Source organism: Corythoichthys intestinalis, chromosome 7 (genome assembly GCF_030265065.1).
Source record: "Corythoichthys intestinalis isolate RoL2023-P3 chromosome 7, ASM3026506v1, whole genome shotgun sequence".
Classification (NCBI taxonomy): domain Eukaryota; kingdom Metazoa; phylum Chordata; class Actinopteri; order Syngnathiformes; family Syngnathidae; genus Corythoichthys; species Corythoichthys intestinalis.
The window spans coordinates 30,901,455-30,927,015 of record NC_080401.1 but is presented as its reverse complement, the minus strand read 5'-3'; the positions used below and the strand labels follow the sequence as shown (position 1 = coordinate 30,927,015).

The 25,561-nt window shown below is 40.1% G+C and overlaps 1 protein-coding gene across 1 annotated transcript in view; it reads left to right on the top strand.

Moving 5' to 3' along the window:
* scfd2 (sec1 family domain containing 2) overlaps positions 1 to 25,561 on the top strand; it is a 186,789-nt gene that overhangs the window by 29,969 nt on the left and 131,259 nt on the right. The window contains exon 5 of the mRNA XM_057840985.1: positions 11,537 to 11,712. Within this exon, the coding sequence (XP_057696968.1) occupies positions 11,537 to 11,712 (176 nt within the window). The remainder of the gene's footprint in view (positions 1 to 11,536; positions 11,713 to 25,561) is intronic.

Genomic DNA, 25,561 nt, shown 5'->3' with positions numbered 1-25,561 from the left:
ACTGATGTAAGCATACACGCACACACATTCAAAATTGGTGTGAAAGTTAGCATCTGGCACAAAAATAGGCAGGCCCTCGATCCCTCTGCTCCTATAATGTGCGGGGTAAAAAAGTGTCTGGTATCTAGCAGGTTGTGTGATGTGTTGCAGGTCTCACACACACACACTGCCAAGCTTTTGTTTACACACAGGTTTGTGCTTAAAGGCGTAATTTGCAGGCCATCCAAACATTTAACACCGATCAATGAGGCGGCCGGCTGCCCGAAGTAGGATGCAAACAGATGCTAACCCCAGGGTGAAACTCTCCATTTAAAAGTCAATATACAGCCGACAAAAATCTCCTTTCGGGTGAGGAGCAGCATAATAATACAGGATGAACAAGTCCATTTATGTGGTAATTAATGTGTGTGAGCGTCCGTCTCAGCAAAAATTCGCTTGTATCTCATTTAAGTACAGGGCTACCTTGATTTGCTAGTTAAATTAAGTCGTAAATTTCATCATGGAATGAAGTTTACTAATCTGTGAGTTAATATTAGTTAATCTGAGGGTATAAAACGGTAAACAGTGGGTAAAAATGAGTGACTGTAGTAACAGTTTAGAAATTTGTGGGTACAGTTTACTAATCCATTCCCACAGTACAACCAAAGGAACACACCAAAAAACGCGAGTATAACAAAGCACAACTAAGTGATCATAAAGTTCAACAAAAATAGAGCACAAAAAAATCAAAATGATCAAACACTGATATAACCGTAGGAACGTCAGGCAGCATGAAGATTATGACACACAGTGGTAAGCAAGGTAATCGTATGACACAGCTGATAGACGCAGGAGTCCTTAAATACAGCATGCTCCTAAAGCACCACAGGTGCGTAGCATGACCCCGCCCATCCAGCTCAATCAGATGCTGGAATGAAAAAAAAGAATACCTGAGAACACAAACATGACATTTCTGAACCATATCCACAGATTGCTAAACTGTGCGTACAAATTACTTACAAATTACAAAAAATATTCTCTCTATACTGGCGCAAGGAGGCCTCCATAGTCTTGTCATTGAAATGAATTGAAATGTCAGAAAATTCTTCCACTCAACACTTCCATAAAAAAAAAACCAAAAAAAAAAAAAAAACACATATGTACATGTTAACACATACCGTATTTTTCGAACTACAAGTCGCAGTTTTTTTCATAGTTTGGCTGGGGGTGCGACTTATACTCTGTAGTGACTTATGTGTGAACTTATTAACACATTATTATATCATTTCACATGTTATTTTGGTGTTTTGGAGTGACATTGATGGTTTGGTAAACTTGTTAGCATGTTCTTTATGCTATAGTTATCTGAATAACTCTTAACAGCTATGTTACGTTAATAGAGGTGTGCAAAATTTCCGATTCTTAGATTATTCGCGATTCGGCCGTGGAAGATTCGAGAACGATTCACAAACATCCAAATTCCGATTATTGAAATATGCCAAGTAAAGCGGAAGTACAACACACTCAGCACGCCGCGCGGTATTCGGAAAGGAGCGAGAGTAGCTAAACATCAAGCTTGTCATTACCCGGCCCCTCGGGTAATGCCAATGCTCAACTCACGGCTCTAGCTCAACTCATGCCACGGGATAAAAAAAACACAACAACCTACCTGACTGCTGCCGAAAAGCTGCTACAAAGTACATCCACATAATGTTATAGTAGATATCATTTATATAGGACTAGATGCAATATAGATTCGGTAGCGTTAGTAGCACAAATACAAAAAAAGCTAGATGCGGTCGTTAGTAAACGGCCACCATCTTAAAGCAGTACACTTCCCTGCAAGGCTGTTATAGCGAACCTTCCAAGCGAACCTAATTAACTTTATATCTAAAATACACCTAAATCGTTAAAATATTGACTTGAATCTATTTTTGAAATAGTTACAAAAGGGAAATTATGGAATAATGGGAGCAATTTTAACAACTTTAACGGTTGATTCACAACATTAAATTAATTCAATGTAGTTTAAAGCTGCTGATACAGAATGGGGACTGGGGGTTTTTATTTACTGTTATTTTTGTATATTTGTTTCTGTTATATGTTAACATGATACTGAAATAATAGTTTGGTTTAGCCTGAGAGTATTTTTGAACAATTTTGGAACTAATCTACAAAACATTAAAAAAAAAAAAAAAAAAGGGGAGGGGGGTGCATCAATAATCGTTTTATAATCGAATCGGAGCCTCTGAATCGTAATCGTAATCGAATCGTTAGGTGTCCAAAGATTCCCAGCTCTATACGTTAACATACTGGCCATGTTCGTGTTTTGTTGTTCATGCATCATGTGACATTATCATACTGTGCACTTATTCAGCATGTTGTTCTCTATCGTATTTTTATTTTAGATTGCCTTTCAAGATGACATATCTGTTCTATGTGTTAGATTTTATTAAGCAAATTTCCCCCCAAAATGCGACTTATACTCCGGTGCGACTTATATATGTTTTTTCCTCTTCGTTGGGCATTTTATGGCTGGTGCGACTTATACTCAGGTGCGACTTATAGTCCGAAAAATATGGTATACATTTATGAGTCTGCTCTGGCATTTCAAAACATTAACTGCGCATCTACAACTTCCGAAAAAAAAGTCCATCAATCTACTCACTACACAGTACACACGCCAACATTCTTACAACCACTGCGGCCCATTTTGGCTCGTCGTTGTCTCGACAGGATAAGATCATGCACCGGGAGAATGAGAAAATGAACCATTTTCTCAGAACCTCCTGATGACCTGTCAGATTTCTCACTGCACAATCGGATGATGAAATTCCCCCGTTGTGTTGAACGTCTGTTCACATTTGTGTGTGAATGTGGTTGTGTCCGGTGTTCATCTATTGCAATTTGAAACTTAGCGGGAATAGCTATATCATCGTTGTCCATATGTCCATATCTGGTGGCATGTGTAATATCTTTTGGATTTATGAGGGGTGTAATGGTAAGCCAAAAAAACTGAACTCTTTCCAGTGTCAATGTTCACAATAATACAGTGTATCACAAAAGTGAGTACACCCCTTGCATTTCTGCGGATATTTAAGTATATCTTTTTATGGGACAACACTGACAAAATGACACTTTGACACAGGGAAAAGTAGTCTGTGTGCAGCGTACAGAAAGCCCGCAAACAGTTTGCTGAAGACATGTCAACAAAGCACATGGATTACTGGGACCATGTCCTATGGTCTGATGAGACGGGTGGGCTTTGTTGTGTACCATCTTCAGAAGAGGCTTCCTCCTGGGGTGACAGCCACGCACACCAATTTGCTGTAGAGCGACGTGTATAGTCTGAGCACTAACAGGCTGACCCCCGCCCACCTCTTCAATGTCTGCAGCAATGCTGACAGCACTCCTGTAACGAGTCACATGACATTTTGGAGGGAAAATGACAAGCAGTATTCAATTTGGACATTTAGGGATGTACGTAGTTTCTAAGGGGGGTACTCACTTTTGTTGCCAGGGGTTTGGATATTAATGGCTATATTTTGAGTTATTTCGAGGGGAAAATAAATTAACTCTATTATATAAGCTGCACACAGACTACTTTTCATTGTGTAAAAGTGTCATTTTGTCAGTGTTGTCCCATGAAAAGATATACTTAAATATCTGCAGAAATGCGAGGGGTGTACTGACTTTTGTGAATTCTGTTGGAGAACACAATGCAAAACAGAAAACTGCATTTTCTTTTGTATGAATAGATTGAATGACAGTAAATCATTATTGCCATTGATGGTTATAGCTCAAATTGATGCCAATGGGAGCCAATGAAAATACCAATGAGAAGAAATACAAAAATTATAAAAGAGCATTAACAGCTTGTCTTCATTTTAGGATAGTTCAACGTTAATAATTTATTTTCTTTTCACTAGTTTGTGTTCTTTTTATTCAAATGCAACTTCAATAAATGGTCTTTTTAGAAAAGTACGACATACAGTGGTACCTCGCTATATGTCCGACATCTGACGTAAAATTTTACTCGCCATTTTTTTCTACATCCGTCGACATGCTTGAAATACACCGATGTATGACAGCGCTGCAGTTTCTTTGTTTTCCCGCAAGACGGACGCACAGTGGATGTTCTTGTGAGAGAAATCAACACAGGTTCCAAGAATGTTAGTGCAAGTGCTGAAAAAAGGAAAAAGGTGAGACTTACCATTGAAATTAAGATGGAAATGATAGAAAAATATGAGCGTGGTATGCTTGTCCATTAGTTGTCTTGACAATAAGGCCGTAGAATTTCTTCTATCCCGATGGTCCTCCTCCAACCTCCGTTCGTCAGTCTTTAAAATTTAAGGTGACAGTTATTATAATTGTAACATCGCCAAAAAATTGCTAGCTTCGTCAGGTTTTTAATCATTGTTTTCAGAACTTGTGCAACACAACATGCCTACTGTCTGCCGCAGCTGAACATGAAAAGTGAAAGTAAAAAGTATTCTCTCTCTCTCTCTCTGTAACTTCAGCCACGCAGTGCGGTCAGGTACACCACGCAAAACACATTCGCCACATTAGAACTCGATTCGTTACATTATTACAGGTATTATTTTTATTATTATTATTACTATAATTATCTTATTATTCCTATTTTTATTACAAATTTATTTTGTTTTTCTCTGTGTAATTGCTATCGCAATAGTACCAGCAGTATTTATTAAGGATTTAGTGTAGGTTTTCGGGCTGTGGAACGCACAATGGAATTATAATGTATTCTTTTGGGAAAATCTTGCTCAACATACGACCATTTGGACTTACAAACAAGGGCTCGGAACGAATTATAATCATGTGTAGATACCACTATAGTTTGTCTGTTTAGGAAAATGCAGCATCAACAGTTTGTCTTTTTTTTAAATGCAACATCAAATTTACATTATTTTCAGGAACTTGCACCATCAACAGTTTGTCGTCTTCTTTTATTTACCGTATTTAATTCGGGAAACTACTACATCCAAAGTTTTCTTCTTTTGAAGGAAGTGCAACATCAATAATCCTGTTATCTTGTTTTTGTGTTTGGGAACATTTACGCTGCACGGGCCATATAAATGGTTATCCTACACTAACTGTTTAGATTAATATGGTTGGTCAAATGAGTACTTGATTTGAGGTCTTCACAATTTGCTTTTTATTTTTTATTTTATTTTTTTTTTTTATTGGTGTTGACAAGCAGCTCCACCTCATTCTTCATGGTATCAAAAGTTTTACAAGCATTAGAGCGGATAGCTGTGGGTTAATTACAAAACTTCAGAAAAAGACTATATGCGCTATAATTCTTTGGGTATTTGACAAAAGAATGCCATGTACGTGTCTTAATACCCTTAGGAACTGTTATACCATTTGATGTAATGCTTATGTCCCAGCCATCATCCTAAACATAAAACTCTGAAGAATTGTATCTGTGCTGCCCACTTTTAGCCTGTGACCTCCAATCACACATATAACAACTTGGAAAGCGGTCGCTATGCACATAAAATGTCCTCCACTTGTCCGTTCTCTTGGTACATAAATATAATTCCCTCGTTTGGTCCCGATGTCCCCTTTCCACGGAGAGTTACTCACGAGGCTGTCCAGCCACTGAGGCGAGCTACAACTCAACGCTCCCCCCGCACGGACATCCAACATCACTTAGCCTCGTATTCACCCCTGCTCACCTACAGTCGCCTTCAAGTAGCTGGACTAAATCATCGCTTGCTCTTTTACCCTATTTGTATCCATCAAGACTTTGATTATCAGCTCAACCTCACTCGCGCTTTCTACACATTCAACTGCTCATCTTATTTATAGCACTATACAAGGTAGATTTTCACTCACAGGTGTCGCAACTCAGGAGTTTTTCATTTTATGAACCATCGCTTGGTACAAAAATTGGTGATAGTTGCACTGAAAAGAAGCAGTGAACTTAACTCATTCACTGCCATTGACAGACAAATTTTTTTGTTTTTAATTTCCCATAATTTTTAATTTTACTAGTGTAACTAACACAATACGGTGGTTAGGAAATGCATTTTTATAAGTCATAAAATTAAATAAAAAAACATGAAGTGTACATTTTTTCATTATTCAAAACACTTTACAAAAAATTCTTATTGTGCTTGTAGGGGCTTCTGGAACAGATTAATGGCATTTCAATGTATTTCAATGGGTAGCATTTTGAGATGCAAGCATGATCACTAAGCAGTTCAGTAGGGCTGTCTCAAACGATTAATTTTCTCCCAATTAGTCAGCCGACTATTTTTACAACAAATTTTTGTTAACGCTTATTCATTCACAAAAACATTTTCGGAACACTTAAATTCTTTATTAAAGTACAAATAAACACGTAAATAACAATAATAAATCACAAATACACATTGTGGTCAAATGCTGATTGCATTGATTAGTGCAAAAGAATGGAATGAAAACAGATTCTGAACACTGACTTCGCCTTTCCAATATGATTAAAAACAGTTCTTTAAAAAATATATCTAGCATTCATATTATATTATACTACTATGTATGAAAGTGTTATAATAATTATAATAATTATTCATTGCCAATCAGATTTTTCGTAAAGGGTGTCATTTTAAAGCTATTCTTTGGGTAGAATCTGAATTCTGAAATATGTGGGATTAACTCCAGAAATCGTTATTTATATGACGAAGATGACATTGTTTTATTTTGAAATGTTCACCGGAAGTACCTTTGCGAAACCGCTAACCGAAAGCTTTACACTCCGCAACAAAAACACTTTTCATCATTGCATGTAGTGTAAGTAATAGATTTTTTTTTTTTTTTTTCGTTTGCAAATGCTGTTAACCAGCAATTTTTCATTTTTGAAGTGTCACCTTTCAACTGCAGGTTTGCAATTTGGAGAAGACTGCCAATGTTTTATAGCATGCTAAAGTAGGTTGTCTTTTTTCCCCCCATTATCCCCAATATAGCAATGCTAACGTTTACGGTGTTTAATATAGATGTTTCCTTATTTTGTATGTATGAACTTTTCTTTCTATGGCGCGTTAATGACCAATAAACATCTGTGACAGGAACTGGAGTCTTATATGCTATCAACATGCACACACAAATGTATGCACGCACGCGGCGATAAAACGCAGCCGTGAAAGTTACCGCCCTCATTTTTATTTACTGTGCAATAAATGGACTTGTTGCGTATCGCGACAGGCTTAGCAACTACAATAAAACATGCCAGTAGTTAGCTAGATGGACTTGTGATCTGCCAGCTTGTTGTCTCCTGTCGTCTTCCAAAATTACAACTATGTGACGGCGCTTTAGGTGTTCATTCACTGCTGACGTGCAGCCAATCTTGGCATGGAAGAGACAGGACACAACAGTGTACTCTCCTTTGTTTCGTTGAAATAAGTCAATATTTTGGCCACTCTGGTGCGCTTTTTTGGCTTTGTGCCGCTTTCCCCGCTTGCATAGCGAGCATCCGACACACTCAACTTTCCACACATACATTTTTTTAATCCTTCATTAACTGTCTACGGGATGTTGCGCTCGTCAACGCATTTACGTCATTGATTATGTCGAGTAGTCGGGACAGCGCTACGATTTAGACTCTTAATTTCAACACACGGCTGTATTAACTCACTAGATTAAAAAAAAAAAAAAACTGGTAACATTATTAGTTTTGTGAAAAAAAGTGTTATATTTAACTTCTGTTTCTTGCAAAAAGGTGTAAAAGGACCTTGTTTATTTGCTCTTAGGGCGTAGTAGTCGACTCATATCACATGTGGCCATTTGAGAGAAAGAGGGAAGCTAAGTGTGAACTCACTTGCAAGCAAGGTACTCCATGCAATCCCACTTTCTCCGGTTCTGTTTTTCTAAAACCATTATACTTTTCTTTTGCTTTGTCCTGGAATGACTCGCCACGGAGCGTTCATTAGCACAGATAAGAACAACGGTTCAATCCAAGGTCTTTGATATTGAGAACAGGCTTTTGCTCACGTGGGTAAGAGACTTGCCGTTGATTCCATTCAACACACAGCACGCCATTTTAGTCGTCCATTAGTCATTGGAGTTTTGCTTGGCCTTGGCACTGGATGCATTTCTGTGCTTGAATTATGGTTGGCACATCAAGGCCGGTGAAGCCGAGAGGGTTACGTTGCCAGTTTTTTTTTTATGGCGGGATATGTTCACAAAAGAGCTTTTCAGGCTCCCGCACTGAAGCTTATTATGTGAAATGCTTTAATTTCTACACGAAACTTGACCTTACCTTTTGTAGATACTCATGTTTGGCTTCAAAACATACTGATTATTTCATTGGAAAGTGTTTCTCCGTCAGTTTGCTGTCAAAGAATTTAGTTTTGTAATTATTATCTTATTCAGTTCTGGGAAATTAAAGTATTCTCTTTTGCCCGCGTAATCAAAAATGATATGTATTTCAGTTTCCCACAGGTGCCTGACATTCAAAAAAAAAAAAAAAAAAAAAAAAAAAGTAACTGAACTGATGTGGTTAGAAAACTGCTTATAGACACTAATCACTAGTTTTCACTAAAGACGCCTTCTTCACATGATTTATAAGATCATCTTTAATTCTTTCCTGGCACCACGTTCACAACATACAGGATGACTCCTCTATCCGTTTGAGAGAGAATTTAAATGTCTTGGTGCTGCTTTTTTTTGTTAGCGGTTTAGTTAAGAATGCTCAAAAGTTAGGAATTAAAAAAAATAAATAAATAAATAAACTATGAAAATATTGTCACATCGAGGCCAGATGTTTTATTTTTGGCCAGATATCGAAAACGCTCAAATTTAAGTTTTTAGCTAGTTTCTTATCACTAATGTTTATTGTTGTTTTCTCTGCTTCTGGTGAAAAAATGGGTGTTCTTGTTGAACCAACCAATGTTTGTTGATGGTTACTAAAGTTAAAATAAAGGTGTGAGAAAAGGTTCTACTCTTCCACCTAATATTATTATAGAATAACATTATTCCAGGATTCTTGAAAGATACATCAAAACGATCTAAAACAGCTTGGCAATATGGAAAATGTGGCATTGATAATGCCTGGAGTTAATCATTTAAATTGTAAACGTACTTTGGCAAAAAAACATAACTGTTTCTTTTTCAAACTCACATTAAAGTAATTACCCTCAAATACATATGTCAGATAATAGGATTTTGAAAAATGAAAGGTCGTTTGTACTATATTTGCAAGTCACTTTCACTAAGAACTAGAGCTGAAACGAATACTCGAGCAACTTGAGTTTAAAAACTGATCCGAGTAATTTTATTCACCTCGAGGAATCGTTTAATTTTGCCAGCTCTGAGCATCACATTTTGCCCGGACTACTTTTAATGCGGGACAACGCGCTGATGTCACGTGCGTAGAGGAAGAAGCAATAAAAAATATATTTAAAAAAAAAAAACTTTCTGCAGCCGACAGCCGCTACAAACTACGCCGTCGTTACTAAAAACTAGCCCGCATGATGCGGTGGCAGCAGGTAGCATCTGGTGCGTCTCATAGATATCACATGTATGTTAAACTAGATGCGAAATGACAGAGTCAGCGGTGTTAGTAAACAGCCGCCATCTTAAAGCAGTACACTTCTCAGCGCTAATAAGATTAACGTTACTGTCACTCGCTCATGTGCGTAAACGTTAGCCCTGCGGAGGGCTAGGTTTCTATTAAGACCACTGTCGATGGGTGGGTAATGTGTCTTACATACAGGCTTTATTTAATCTATGAAACATAGCGCTGTAGAGTGATGAGGGTGTAAAATGAAAATATGATAAAGCTAACTGTCAATTTTAGCACAGTAGTCATTGCTGGATAAAACACCAAGTAGCACTGGCCCCTAATATGCTCCAGTGCAGCAGGTATCATAGAGTCACCCGCTTCATTAGGTTGCAATTATTTCTTTTTTGGGAACTGTGAAACGACAACAACAACTGGAAGGCACGTCTCTCGCTCTCCCGCACCTCCCTCACCCCCGCACGTCACGCGGTGCATTCAGGAACGCATGCAAATATCCCCGCCATATTATAACCTGATATGTTACAATACATTTATTTTGAACACTGCAAAAACTCAAAATCCTATCAGGACTTACAGTTTAGACTAACTTAAAACTTAACTAGAACTTAAAAATGGCTTGACACAAATAGAAATTCAATTGAAACACGTGGGAAAAACATTTAAGTGGTGTGTGTTATCAAGCGTAATGGCATTGTTAGGTAAGAAATATATATATATATTTTTTATAAGATCTCAACGTTTTCGGAGTGAAAGCAGTTAATTGTTTTTTTTGTTTTTTTTTATTCTAGTCACATCTGAGAGGCAGTTGTTGGCTGTTTTCAACAATGTACATCAAAAATAAAGACATTGATTGACTGAAAATGGTTCAATATTAGATGAAATGTCTTTTTTTCTCATTTAAATTTATAATTGCTCTTTACCTAAAAAAATGTGTTTTATCCGATTACTCGATTAATCAATAGGATTTTCAGTCGATTACTCGAATTTCGATTATATCGAATTTATAAGATCTCAACGTTTTCGGAGTGAAAGCAGTTAATTGTTTTTTTTTTGTTTTTTTTTTATTCTAGTCACATCTGAGAGGCAGTTGTTGGCTGTTTTCAACAATGTACATCAAAAATAAAGACATTGATTGACTGAAAATGGTTCAATATTAGATGAAATGTCTTTTTTTCTCATTTAAATTTATAATTGCTCTTTACCTAAAAAAATGTGTTTTATCCGATTACTCGATTAATCAATAGGATTTTCAGTCGATTACTCGATTACTAAAATATTCGATAGCTGCAGCCCTACTAAGAACCCAGGAAAAACCTAGCTTCTCCCAGGTAGCATCTTGAGGCAATTTAAAAAAAATAAAAAAAAAAAGAGCACAAAAACGAAAAGATTTTATCGAGTCACTGGTGAGGCACAGTTACTGTAAGTGGAGGATTTCTGTGTAAGGTCAAAATGACTAATCGAAATGGTAGCCAAAACAGTTGTATGAATCCTGTATCTATTCAGCATTCTGGAAGGCTCTCTCATTGATGTGTCCTGGTGCTGCTCGAGTCATGTGTTTGGCCCCGCTAAAGAAAACACTAGCCGCCCGAGTCCAACAGGATATACTCCCACATCTGGTGCTTGTTGAGAGCATCAACATGAAGACGTGGTCGTTACGGGGGAGCTAATGCGTGCCCCCGTCCCCTTACCTCCTGGCCCCACCGTCCATCCCCTTGTGTTTCCCTTGCCGCATCGTTGCGCGTCTTCACGGGACTCTCTGTAAATAATCTGAACGCGGCTCGGCCTCACACATATTAGTCACAGTCTTATTAATGCACCTCAGCATTGTGTTGACTTGCTTTTGCCCGGGGTGTCGCTCACCCCCTCTTGTCTATTTGTACTGTTACCACATTCCGCTTTTCCCATCAGGATGCATTACCCGATTTGTGTGTCCTTTCCATCGTTGTGCCTCCTTGTTTATTTTTAATCCACACTGTTGCAGGGTATGTATATGTTGCAACGATAACGCCATCTTCTCCATCCCCTCTCAAGGCCGCGTGACCCCCGAGCAGCTGTGCTCTTATGCGCGGCCGTTCCGAGGTGACGCGAGGGCGCTAGAGAGTCACTGCGGGGTGCTCCAGCTGGGACTGGCCACGGCGCAGACCCTCCGACACCCACTTCTTCCCCGCTGGGACGCCTGCCTGGCCTTTGAGAGGCTACTGCTGCAGGTCAGTCAGTGCTCAACCTGGAACAAACACTCAAGTGAACCATCTGCATTAAGTGAAATTTGATGATATAGAGCAGGGGTGGCCAACCCTGGTCCTCGAGAGCCGCAACCCATCTTGTTTTCCATGTCTCCCTCCTTTAACACACCTGAATCAAATGATCAGCTCATCAGCAAGCTCTGCAGTGGCCTGATAACAATCCTATAATTTGATTCATGTGTTTTGGAGGAGGGAGACATGGAAAACAAGCTGGATTGCGGCTCTCGAGGACCAGGGTTTGCCACCCCTGATATAGAGGGTGTTGCTTGGCCAAACTCTGAAACCTGAAATCCTGTGTTTTTGCAATGATTATGATCCTGCAAGGACTGTGATCAGCCTTGTCAAATTTAATCGACTGTTTGCGTATGTAGATGCAAAATGACAAGTTTGGCAGATGTTTGAAAGTCAAGAATAGGCCATTGTTGATGGTTTTTAAGCGGTACACACTAGGTGAGATGATTGTAAAGCTAAACACACACAACAGAGAACATTACACAGATTGTGCACTGAAATACATTGCTATCTCAAAGCTAATGTACATTGAAACACCCTTGTGTTCAGTTCTAAATACAACATAAAAAGCATGTTTGAAAGAATCATGAAAAGTATCGAGATTGGAGGATATGATGAAAAAAAACGACCAAATCGCTCAGTCCTAACTTGAACACACACATAGAAGCAGGACATACAAACAAAGAATTGAAAGTAATATATTTAAACATATATGGCATTAAGACACGTTAGACTATTTACATTTTAGGGAAGAAAATATCTACATTTTTGTTTTTCAAAAAAGCAAAACCTGCTGTTTTGTGTACCAAAATGCCAAATTTTTTGTCCAAAATCCAGCCCACCCCACATGACTTCACAGATGCCACTATGAGTAAATCAAACCAATAACGAGCCGTAAATTGTAATTAACTTTTGCTATTAGCGATTCACACCTTTTCCATGGGTAAATATTTAGTTTGCCTCAGACCGAGCAGGTAAGTGGGTGTCTGCGGTTTTGTTTGCCGGTGGCTTGCATGTTTTGGAACTGACAGAGGGGGTGGGAGAAAAAAATGCTGACTCCCCTCTCTGTCAACAAGGTTTTTTGGAAGAAAACATTCACATCCAGTAAATATTGCTGCAAGGAAAAATGTCCAATGATGTTTAGAGTGTTAAAGGGTACTGTACACGTATGTCAGTCATGAATTGCACTGAATCATCCTAAAACGTCTTCTCCTTTGTCTCTTGTTGCTAGTCGCAAAGCAAGGCCGGACCGAGAAGTATTTAAACGATTTAATCAAAGTAAATCATTGAAAAATAAAGCAGACTGCTGCCAAAAGTCAAAATTTGAAAACATGCTCGTAAAAGCCTCCCGTCCCTCAGCTAGAGGCCGTGGCTGCTTTATTAAAATGGGGAGGAAGACTCCAGGGCTTAAAGTTCCAGCATCCATTAACTCCGTGGCTCCACTTTGATCCTCTCTCCCATGGCTGGCTGCCTACACTACCTGACTTTCAACTTTCTCACTAACTGCCACGTTAGAACATTTTAGCTGGGTAGCCGTCGGCCGTGCTTGGCGAATCCAATCTCACAATGCGAGAAGTTGATGTTGGCCTCCCTTTTATTGAGGTATTAGAGGTAATGAGTTGTGTGTGCGGTGGTTTTGAGAGGTGGTGTAGTTTAATCATAAAACAAAATTCCTTTTAGCCTGCCCGGGCAGTTGACATGCGTTTGCCACTCGGACCGCTGTGGGTGCGACCGTCATGCCCACCTCAGTTGTGGCCAGAGCAGCGGGCAAGTCAGACCGTTTTTGCGAAGGGCCACCAAGTTCAATGCTTGGCTTTGAGTTGTCACCCTCATCTCTTTGAAAATAATCTCCAATATGTAGCAATACACCAAGCATTAACTACTTTGGACGAATCAGAAGTCAAACTCAGTCGACCTTGATTGTTACAGGAGACAAACTCTGACCATATTTGTCCCTGTATAAAAACATTTCAGAAATGACATTTGTATTTTATCCCAATCTTTGGCCGTGGAGCAGTTTGTAGCTCGAGGTGTTTGGGACCGAAGTGTCAGTGGTTTGATTACTGGCTACGACTGCCCACAAGTTTCTTTGGGCAAGACTCTGAACCCTAATTCACCCCCAGTTGTTTGGCAGCACTTTGCATGGCATCAGCCGCATTGTTGTATAAATGTGTGCATGAATGGGTGAATATGAGATAGTGTAAAGTGCTTAAAAATGTGCAGATAAATGTGCAACTATATCAGTACAAGTCACTTTCATTTTTTAAGTACACATTTTTTAAATGCTCAGCTCAGAAATGCTTGCAGTCTGAAGTTAAGTATGCCTTTGTGAGCATTGAGAGAGCAGCTAAACAACACATCGTATTGCACATATCAGCTGCTAAATGAGGCAGGCTGGTTGTGAAAATTATCCATTCATTTTAAAAAAATGAAGGTTAGAAATCTGTTCATTCAAATAAAGGGTGGTTGTTAAGGCTTCTTTAGCCATTTTCCCACATTTGATGCTATTGAATTTCCTCAAATTTTATGAAGGAAAAATTGCACAATTTTGCTGAGTTAAAATCTTTTAGAAAACTCAAATAGCACATTAACACAATAAAAAAGCAAAACAATGACAGACAAAAGAGCTTAGTGGAATGCCTCGCATTTCTCAACTCGTCTTACCACTCTTAAGCAATTTTAGGTGATCCGTGTTGTGAAGTGTTTAAGAACAAATACCGTAGAAAATTCTCTTGCATTCGATGCTTCGTAATGATGCATTGCTGAAATATTTAATTTTTCTTTGATTAGATTAGTTTGTGTTGTGTGTTGTGAGGTCTTCAGTGGTTTCAGAGTGCTGACTTAAATGTGGTTAATGTGTTATTAGTATTTATGCTGGTAGGATTTATGACCGGCTGGTTAATGGCCACAGCTCTTCAAGGAAACTGTCTCAATTCTCGGGCCTCCTCTAGTGGACTGCCATGAGACAGGGGCATGGTCTGAAAGGCTGGAATTGAGGAGTGTGTGAGGATTCTTGATACGGGTGGCATGACCGTTAGGTTGAAACTCAACAGACGCCCTCTTTCTCCAATTCCCAGCACACCGCAGGGCACACGATACCGAGCTTCCCATCAATGTTTCGTGCACCCAGAGCTCACCAAGCTAAACAGCCGCAACCGCAACAAGCCACCCACTGAGTGTAGATTGGCAAGATGTTGACGCTACTGCGTGTTCGCGCGTGCGTCTCTGTCAGTCAACAGATTTTACAGGTGTCTGTACTTTATTTATTTTCACACTCACAGCATTTGAAAAATGATACCTGTACTTTCTTGTTGTTACTTTTTTCAAATTTAGTAAGACATAATTTAAAAAGACATAGTTGAGAGGAAAAGTCAAGTGTGGTTGAATGTTTATTGACTGAGATCTAAGTTCCATTAAATGTTAAAAAGTTCTCAGTCTAATGAAAGAACCTGTGCAGATGAGGTCTATTTTTTCAAATTATTCTTTGCTAATCTATCTATATTTTTGCTCATGCAGAACCTGTTGTCAGTTAAGGTTGTGAGAAAAAGTGTTTAGTAAGGATGTCTTGATGCTAATTTTTTTGACTTCCAAGACAATTTTTTTCAAGATACTGTATGTTTTGCCAATATCGATCCGATAAACATATATTTAGACGAGTGAAATTAATGCAAACAAATAGGACAAATCTTATTTTTTGAATTAAAGTGAGCCCTGCTGATACCGCTCAAGAAATGCCCCTGTTTACAGTTGTCTTAAAAAATTAACAATTCTCATATTTTAAATACGCTGAGCAATCATCTTTCAAATGAAGGTTATTTAGTAGGCCTGAACGATATTGGAAAAAAACTATGGTTGCGATTTTTTGGGGGGTTTGCGATATATTGCGATATTATATTGCGATATTAAAAAAATAATATTTTTTTTGAAAGAAATTTTCACTAGATGACTTGAATAGCTGTTTGGAAAGACTTTGGATGACTCACCATCACCACAGTGTACAGTGATCCCTCGTTTTTCGTGGTTAATGGGGACCAGAACACGCCGTGATAAGTGAAAAACCGCGAAGTAGCGCACCCCCCCACCCCAATTTATTTTTTTTTGTGTGTGTGTGTTTTTGTGCTCATTGTATTTATTCAGATTTTGCATTGGAAAGAGATACATATAAGACATGTTTTTTTCTCACTTTCCCCCCCAAAGTGCTTTAAAAAATGTTTATAAATAAATGGTTTTAAAGCTCTTCAAATTTCATAATTATGATCAATTTTAAACATAACTGTCCAACCAAATCATTTTTGAACAAGAATAAAGTACTGTAGTAGATAAATGCTTGGCTTTATTAAATGCTTCTGTTTATCTACCTTAGCTGTGACCGTTAGAGTGACATGTAGAAATTTCAAACTCCTCATGACCACTTCTGGCATTTATATGTCTCCAACGTCTCCACACACACACACACACACATTCATTCCAGCGCTGCTTCCTTGCAGAAACTGTTTAACAAGCTAAACGATGATTGACAGATGCCCGTCTGAAGTCTGCTTCTGTGGCCAGATCAAAGCCATGTAATTTTAATAAGCAAGTGCCGCAGTGACTGAGAGGAACAAAGGGGAGAGGGAGGGTGTGAGGCTGTGCGCAGATCAGAAAGCAAGACGTATGTGGATTTAAAAAAATTAAAACTATCGCACGTGCTTGCGATGGGACTATCGCGCACGCGCACATCGCGATGGCGATGTTTAAACGATATGTCGTTCAGGTTTATTATTTAGTAGTGATGTCCCAATCTAATACTCAGTATGGCATTGGCGCCTGATACGGCTATTTTTGTGTATCGGATATGGTCACAAGATCTGATCCAATCTAGTAGTCGCGTGTCAGTCAGTACCATCGTGCTTCTTGGCTGCTGTAAATTAAACTACTGGGCAAACATGAGTGTGACAACCTCTCTTTAGAAACTAACAGCAGGGCTCACTTTAATACAAATGATAATATTTGCCATTTACTGGTTATATTATACTGTATTTTATATAATTCCTACTAGTCAAAGGGGCTGTTCACATAGTGATGCTCCGAGAATACGACACATGTTGCATCCACATGGTTTCGTCTTGGTTCCGTCGCCATTCAAACGATTCCGCAATTCCGCGTGAAAACGACGCTGGGCCCAAAGGGGCAGTGCAGTTTTACAAGGTGTCAGCCAATGATACACTTTCTTGACAACAACCTTCTCAGCCCGGAAGACACCATACCCGCCGAACCGAAGCAATGGTTTTTTTTCTCTTTTGCTTCAAAAGGCACAAAAACATGAACATAAAATATATAAAAATATTATAAAAACAGAAAATTAAAGCTGACGTTCCAACATGTTTGCAGTTTTGAATGTTTACTAGCAGGGTCTGCGCATGCCCAAAGTGATGTGTGCAAGTGCTGACATCATCAGAGTGAGAGCGTTCCATTAATATGGCTGCGGAGCAATCCCCGCAATCGAATCGTTCCACTTTAGAGGCCGGAATCAAAAGTTTGCATCTTTGCCTTCCGTTTTCGCCGTCACCATGTAAAGACGAGGCAATGCGCAATACATTCATTGCGTCTTGGTGTTGCAGCGTCACCATGTACAGTAAATGGCCCCTAAGAATAGGGGGTTGGATCAGTATCGGCAAAAAAATATCTGGAAAAAAATCGGATCGGTCGTCAAAAAATCAGCATTGGGAAATCCCTATTATTTATACACATGTTGTCAGTCCCTATGAATTCCTTGTGAAGTACATTTTTCAAGTTTCTTCTCATTCTGTCAAAGCATTTGAGAGCAGAGAAAACTCTTGGAGAAAACTTGGAGACTTTTTTAAGCACACTACTCAATGGTGTGTCAAATTTAGCAGACATATTTTTATTTTTCATAGATTTTAGGTGCACTGTAAGTACTTGTGCCAACTCTGGTGTGAGCGTGTATCTGAGCACAGCGCTTACAACAGCCACGCAGCAGAGACGAGCTCCCCTCTCACCCCGTGGCCACTTGCAATCGCTTTGCTGGGATTAGAGAGGGCGGCGTGTCTCTGCAAACATTCAAGCTCAAGAGTTATGTGGTCACTGTACTGCGCAGATGCAAAGGTTGCACGGGCCCCCATGTCGCCTCGTCTCCCTCGGGGTCGCGCTAACCGCCCGCCTGGCTCTTATCTGGCAGTCTTGTGTTTGACAAGAAATGTTGTATATATACATGCCAAAACTGAGACCGAAAAAAACAGGCTCTGTGACTGCAGCCTCCGTCTTATCTTAAGGTTTGTTTACGCAAAAACTACTTCAAGTAAGTCATTTTTGGAGGAGTTTTTCCAAAGTGTCCTCTTTCATATGGGCCCGCCAATGACTGAAAAGGATGTGGCAGGACAGTTATTGGTGTTATCATCAAACGGTGAAACTCATAAATACAGAAATTATTTCATCTTGGCAAAATATATTTAATTTGAAGTGTTTTCATTACAAGTGCTGATCCAATTTCTAAACATACAGTATTGCTAATGATCTCTCCAATTTCTTCAATTATGAACACAGTGGTACCTCTTCATACGAAGTTTATTTGTTCCAAGACCTTGTTTGTGAGTTGAAATGGTCGTATGTCGAGCAGGATTTTCCCATAAGAATACATTATAATTCCATTAATCCGTTCCACTGCCCAAAACCCTATACTAAATCCTTCATAAATACTGCTGTTACAATTGCAAATAGCAATTACGAAGAGCAAAAAACAAATAAATTATGAATAAAAATCAGAATAACAATTATATAATAATAGCAATAATAATAATAACAATACCTGTAATAATGTTCCAAATTGGGTTCTAATGTGGCAGACTGTTTTTGCTGTACCTGAACGCACCGCAGGGGTTAACGTGACGGTAAGCTAGAGAGCGCTATTTTACTTTCTGTTTCGATCCTGGCGTCAACAGCATCGGACACTAGGCAAGTTGATGGAATAAATGATGAGAAACCTGACGAAGCTGGCGATTTCTTTGGCGATGTTACCACAATAAGAATTGTCACCTTAACCTATAAATACTTGCAAACGGAGGAGAACCGCCGGCCGAGATCAACATTCTACGGCTCTTTTGTCGACCCAATTTATGGATGCACACACCATGCTTATATTTTGCCATCATTCACATCTTCATTTCAATGGTAAGCGTCACCTTTTCTTTTTTTCTCCACCTTTTCTAACCTTTTTGGATCCACTGTTGATTTCTCTCACCAGAAAATCAGGCGTGCGTCCGTCTTTCGGCAAAATAAAGAAACTGCGGCGCTGCCCAAAATCGGCGTATTTCGAGCATGTCGTCGTATGTCGTGGTACCACTGTTTTTCCAAAATTCACCAGTTTAACTTCCCATGGAACTTGTATCGGAAACTTTCTCACCCCTTTGCATTCCAATATATCATGTCAATTTGACTAACAATAAAAACCTGGAAAGTCTCAGATTGTTACATCCAAAATCCACTCAAACTCTTACTCTTGGCATGTACAAGTAATTTACTCGTAAGTTACTCTGATTGGAGCCCCCACTGACCATTTGCATTCAGGAATCATCCGTGTGATGAATTACATTCCAGATAACCAGCATCACACACATCAATTTGTAAATACTTCCTATCCTTCCAAAGCCAAAGTTTATTTAGGTATTTCCCAAAAATGTTTGCACTTCTGTTCATATGATGTGAAATGTTGGTAGGTAATGTTTTATCTTTAATTTTGTCTGAAGTACGAAATCCTGGGACACTGTGGTGAAATTATATCCAAATAAAATACAGACGTTTCTTAATTTATGTGTCATTATCATTATGTCATTATCAACTTTTGATTGGGCAAAAGCTAATTTATGTACAGTATCTTATCTATTGGCTCCGTCCTCTTTTTTCAGTGAAAAAATATCCAGCTCTATTCATCATTTCTTTTTTTCTTTTAATAAACCTGCCCTTTTTAGCAACTTGATACCTTAATCTGAGTGTCCTATTGGTCTGAAGTGTTTTAATGTGTCACATGAGAGTATGATATATCACATTATGATGATTATTCATTGTATTTCGAGGAGAACAAACAAAAACAACAACAAGAAATACATTCAACACCTACATAGTCCTATCTTTAGCTTATTGTATTTCCGGTTAACAGCATGTAGGGGGCCTGATGACCGAGGAGAAAAAGGAGGGGGGTAGGGTCAGATAGAGAAGTGATTATGTTGGGTGAAGCATACACAAATCAGCAATGTGAGGTGTAAAAATCAGTATAATGTGAATCACTTGTAAGTGTGGATACGTTGACATCCTATTCTATGCTGCCTGATCGCTAAACCTGGCACCGATAGTTTCTCTACTTGAGTGTGTGTAATTGCACCAAGTCATGCGTGAATCCCATCAGACTTGTGTCGTCCTGCAGACTAGTGGAAATGCCGCATGGGGAAAGCCCCACAACCAATCAGGGGGGTTAGCCAGCGCAGCCAGTCCCTCCTCCCGCGGCTCCAGGAAGGGGGCCGCCGTCATCACCCTAGGACCCAAGTTGGTTCCCCGGATAGTCCGCATCCCTATTAACCGGCCTTCAGGGAATAGATGAGGGGACGCGCCACCGTCCACCACGGCATCCCTCCACTCCCAATCGCCCGCCCAGCCCACCAATCACCGCCGCAATCCCCCAACTGACACTGCAGACAGTGGAACCCCCACTGATACCCTGCCGACCCGCGCCGGGGCCCAAAGAGTATACTCGGGCAGAAAAGTGAGGGAAGGCGAAAGCAGGGGAGTGCCGAGGAGCCGCCGGGGTGCCGTTTGGGACCGGAGCCCAATTCCCCGCCCACCCCCGCAATCGGCAGCCAGGCGAAGAAGAGGCCACGCCATAGAGGAAAAGTGTGGGACCCACCTACTGCCCTATTACTGTGGCTCCCCGATCTTTGACTGGCAGCCATTACCCGGCACAGTGATGTAATCGTATTGGGAGGGTAGAGCAGTGTGTGTATTATGATATGAGAGCCCGGCTGAGGGCAGTGGGACCGCCGCATGGAAGTTCTTTCCAGCTGCACATCCCGCCTCCCCTCGCCAAATCCCCCTCCGTGTGATATAATGCATGTGGTGCGTTAAAAAAGGTCCGGGAATAGCGGGCCCTGCAGCGGAGAGCCAACTGTCAACTCATACCACCCTCCCCAACAGGTCCCAGCCACCCCACATCCTCAGTGTATGATGCATTAAAATCAAAGGGGAGTCGGCCCGGGACTGTATGGCCCTGTTCCGACTCTCCCTGAAGACATGAATATTCACCATTTCAACCCAGCGTCAGTCTATGCTACCATGGAATTGCCAGACCCTTCTTCACCTTTATCCTTTGCCCCTCTCCTGGACGTACGTTGACCTGTACAAGTCTTGGTGTATACGCCCAGCAGCCATACTGACTGACTATAAAGCCTGTGTCGCTGCCCTGTTATTTCAAGATTTACGAGGTCATGCCTATCCACCAGAATGCTTCGCGTCTGCTCGCATATGAAGCATCTGGATCGCATAATTCCGACTGGTGACACAGGAAAATGTTGATATTGGTCCAAAGTTAACTTTCATCTTATCTGAGCTGAATACCACAAGACAATTCGGGGGGGAGGGGAGCTTTAAGCCTCTAATAGTCCTCTCCCCCCAGGGTTCGGAGTCTGTCCCTGCAGCCAGACATTCCCTTGCCTTCTCCATCGATAGCATCCCTGCTTGGAAGATGGAAAGCGCCCTGCATTGTAAGTGACTTAAGGGCCCAAATTGTCCGACGATGACCTTCTCCAGTTGCCCCACTGTTTAACCACTTCACAACCTGGCCCTATTGTCTCCCCCACGCTTCCATGTTTGGTACGTCTTTCTTTTATCCCCCCGTATCCCCCCGAGCTACGACTCAAAAGAAGCCTAAAAGGTTAAAACCATGTCAATGACTTTGTTGTCTTGTCTTGTGGCCTGAAAATGTGTTCCAAATTATTTGTTTCATTGAAAGTTTAGCTGCTATGGCAATAAAGAGACTTTAGTTGACTGGTGACCATTCCAGGGTGTCTCACCTTTTTATGTGTGGAACTTGGCAAGCTGGAGGGCAATTTAATACACATAAACAGAGATGGGTATCGTTAGGGATTTATTTGATTCGGGTTACTACACGGTACTTTTTTCAACGGTTCTGATGCTTAAACGGTTCTTGAATTGGTATTTAAAAAAATAAAAATACACACACACACTTTCAAAAAACATACCATATTTATTTTAGGGGTCAAATTGAATGAAATATTAACTCACAGTGAATCGTTCAAGAAGGAAAATACAAGGCAATTAATGAAGAATAAAATTTGCCGGGCACCACCAGACTATTCTCCCTGTATTTTTCAAACACTGTGAGAAATAGTCTGGGACCCAGCCCATTAACGGCCTCTCGAACAAGTACAAAATCAACCGTCCAATCAGATTTGTTCATTTGCGTGACGTGTTCTTAACGAGTAATGTCACTCTTGCGCGCCGAAAGTCGTCTCTACAACAACACAAATGGCGAACAGGAGAGCGGAGAATATGTTCCAATCTGCGGTAAAACCAGTTTTAAATTACCAAAAACCCATCGACACAAGTCATTGACAACAGTCAACATGGCTCGCGCTAGCCATGTTAAATAAACGTCTCCATTCTCCGCTCACGCTAATTACTTGTCGCTTTAACAACGTCACGTCTGTCCGTCGCTTATTGGTCCACTCCGCTGTCTGTTTACTGTGGCTTGCTCCGCCCTCGGAATTTGATCCGCCGGACGGTCGCCAGACTCAATCGCTGGAACAGCGGTGAGTCTGGTATACCAGTCAAGAATAAAATGGATATAATATCAAATAAGACAATGGAGTACACTAAAGTATATTTCAGTGGAAAGCAATAGATACTTTTTTTTCCATGTGAAGAAAAGGATGAAGGCCATCACCATAAGTTTGATTACTGACCTCTGAATTTTCTATCGTCAGCATTACTTGAGACAGTGCAAAGTTCTTGGCAAGAGTGAATGGGGTCCCTGTGGCAGCTTTAAACCAAGCCCCTAACTCAAAAGGTTACTACTAGTAGCTTATTCTGTTTTGTCTTCATGTGGAATATAAAATGAGTAAACAGTGTATTAGAAATGCTGATAATAATTAGTTATTGGGTCACAGACTACTGTACAAAGGACTTTTGTTTCGTCACTTTGATTTATGCTTTTATGGCTCTTAACGATGATAGACGCCCAATCATCATCCAATCATGTGGCTCTTTCAGCCTCCTCCTGTAAATTTTAATTTAGTTTATCACTAGCAGATATCCAATCCATTTGAACTGGTAGGTTGGCAGCGAATGAACGTTCAATACCAACATTTGCTATCTAAAGTTACTTAATAAACATGATGTACGATCGAGAATAAATTACTAACCTGAGGAAAGGAAGGCTGCTGTCATCACCCTTGGGCTTTTATCATCCATCCGTGAATGTCAGATCAACATACATGCTACTGAGTAGGTTGTGAATAGCATCACTGACATCACGAAACAAGCAGGTTCTAAGATGGCACTGAAATGTTTGTTTTTATTCAGTCCGGTTCCCACCGGTTATATCGGTAAATGGCACCGGGTTTCGGTACCCATCCTTTGTCACAAAGAAGAGTTACACATCTAATTAAAGTTAATTAGTGAGCTAAAATACTATTGTGTGTTTTTTTTTTTTTTTTCAGACAATAAAGAAGATATGCCTGGTAGTATTGTTATATTGTCTGTCTACCTGTGTTGCTTCACATTTGTGTTCAAATATCCACTACTTAGTTATAACACTACCACATAGATACTGTTCGCGAGCCTGTCTTTGGCTTTTCCTATAAGTTACAGTGCCCTCCATAATGATTGGCACCCCTGGTTAAGATGTGTTTTTAGCTTCTAATATTTTTTTTTATTCAAATAATATGGGACCTTAATGGAAAAAAGAGAAAAATCCAACCTTCAATACAAGTGCATTTATTCAGTGGGGAAAAAATCCCACATAAAGAAATAACTTATTTGACATCAAATAATGTGTGTCACCCTTATTAGCACCCCTGGTGTTAATACTTTGTACAACCCCCTTTTGCCAACAAAACAGCACCTAATCTTCTCCTATAATGTTTCACAAGCTTGATTTTGTGTCTGGTGAACCATTTCTGTGTAGATTTGGCCAAATGTTTAGGGTCATTGTCTTGCTGAAAGACCCAGTGATGACCCATCTTCAGCTTTCGGGCAGAGGGCAACAGATTTTGATTTAAAATGTCCTGGTATTTCAAAGCATTCATGATGCCATGCACCCTAACAAGGTTCCCAGGGCCTTTGGAAGCGAAACAGCCCACAGCGTCACTGACCCACCCTCATACTTCACAGTGGGTATGAGGTGCTTTTCAGCATGCGCATCTTTCGTGGCACGCCAGACCCACTTAGAGTGTTTGTTGCCAAAAAACTCATCTTGGTCTCATCTGACAAAAGCACACAGTCCCAGTTGAAGCCTGGGACTGTGTTGAAGCCTGGGACCGTGTGCTTTGGTCAGATGAGACCAAGATTGAGCTTTTTTGGCAACAAACACTTTGTTTGTTACCAAAAAGCTCAAGCACTAGGACCTCAAATTTTGCTCACAAGTCTAAGCAAAAGCAATTAGCCGTCACTTTTATCTCAACACACATTTTCAGGCTGCACCCAAAAAGATGCACTAGGCCTTTTCATTTCGCATTGCATGCACCCCTGATGATCTACTATTTTTTATACAAGCTATTAAAAAGTCAATTTGCCAAAGTGTCTTGTATCATTCTGCATTTCTTTGTCCTATTTGCATCGCATTGTGCCAACTGTTGCACATCCAACCATCTGTGTTTAAAAAAACCTTCCCCTATACTAAAGCTAAGTTAGGAGGAGGATGAGTCTATCACGTATCTGTCTTCCTTCCTGTGTTTTGCTAGAGATGATCACATCTGATGCAGTTCACTCCCCAGGAAGACCCCCGGAACAACTCCCCCTTCTCTCCACCGCATGTGAAAGCCCACCACAACACACCCATTCAATCCCGGGTACCTTGAGACGGCTGTGTTTACATTGTTCTGCGCAGCTCTGGCCTAATGTACTATCTGTGTAATAGGCAGCGAGAGGGCTGTTTATATAGGGGGAACCTTTTTAACGAAGGTGATGGAATAGTGGGCCAGGGGGCAACACAAACTCATCTCACTTCCTGTTATCATTACCTCGCTCGCTCTGTTCTCTGTATTACTTATCCGTAATCGCCTCGCTATCCCGCTGGCAGTCGTTCGCACTTGTTTTCCTTTCGTGTCCCTCGGTAAAAATCAATGAACATGAAAATCAATCAAGTGGCTTCATATTAAACCACTTTGCCGCTCGATTGTCATTTGCATGCGCTTGCATTTTAATTGTTTCACTAAGCGTCTTTCCACGAAATCTCGCCTCACTGAATTGAAACCTTGTAGGAATTGCTTTGGATTTAATAGCTGTTCAATTGAGTTGTAGCTTTGCAAAAGGCAGAAGTTAAATTCGATGCCACCACACCCTTGAGCACCACTTTTTGTTCCTATCCTCACTGCATTGTTTTGTATCAAGTTGCAAATGTACATCTGCAAATATTCTATTTAATGGTGGCTGTGGAGGAAAACTTCTTTATGGCATTTCGAATAGGATTGAATAAGATTTTATTATGTTATGTCCCTACTGAGGATAAGCACTACAGAAAATGGGTAGATGGTTTGAACAATTTGAAAGAGAGGAGGAAAACAAATCAGGTTTCACC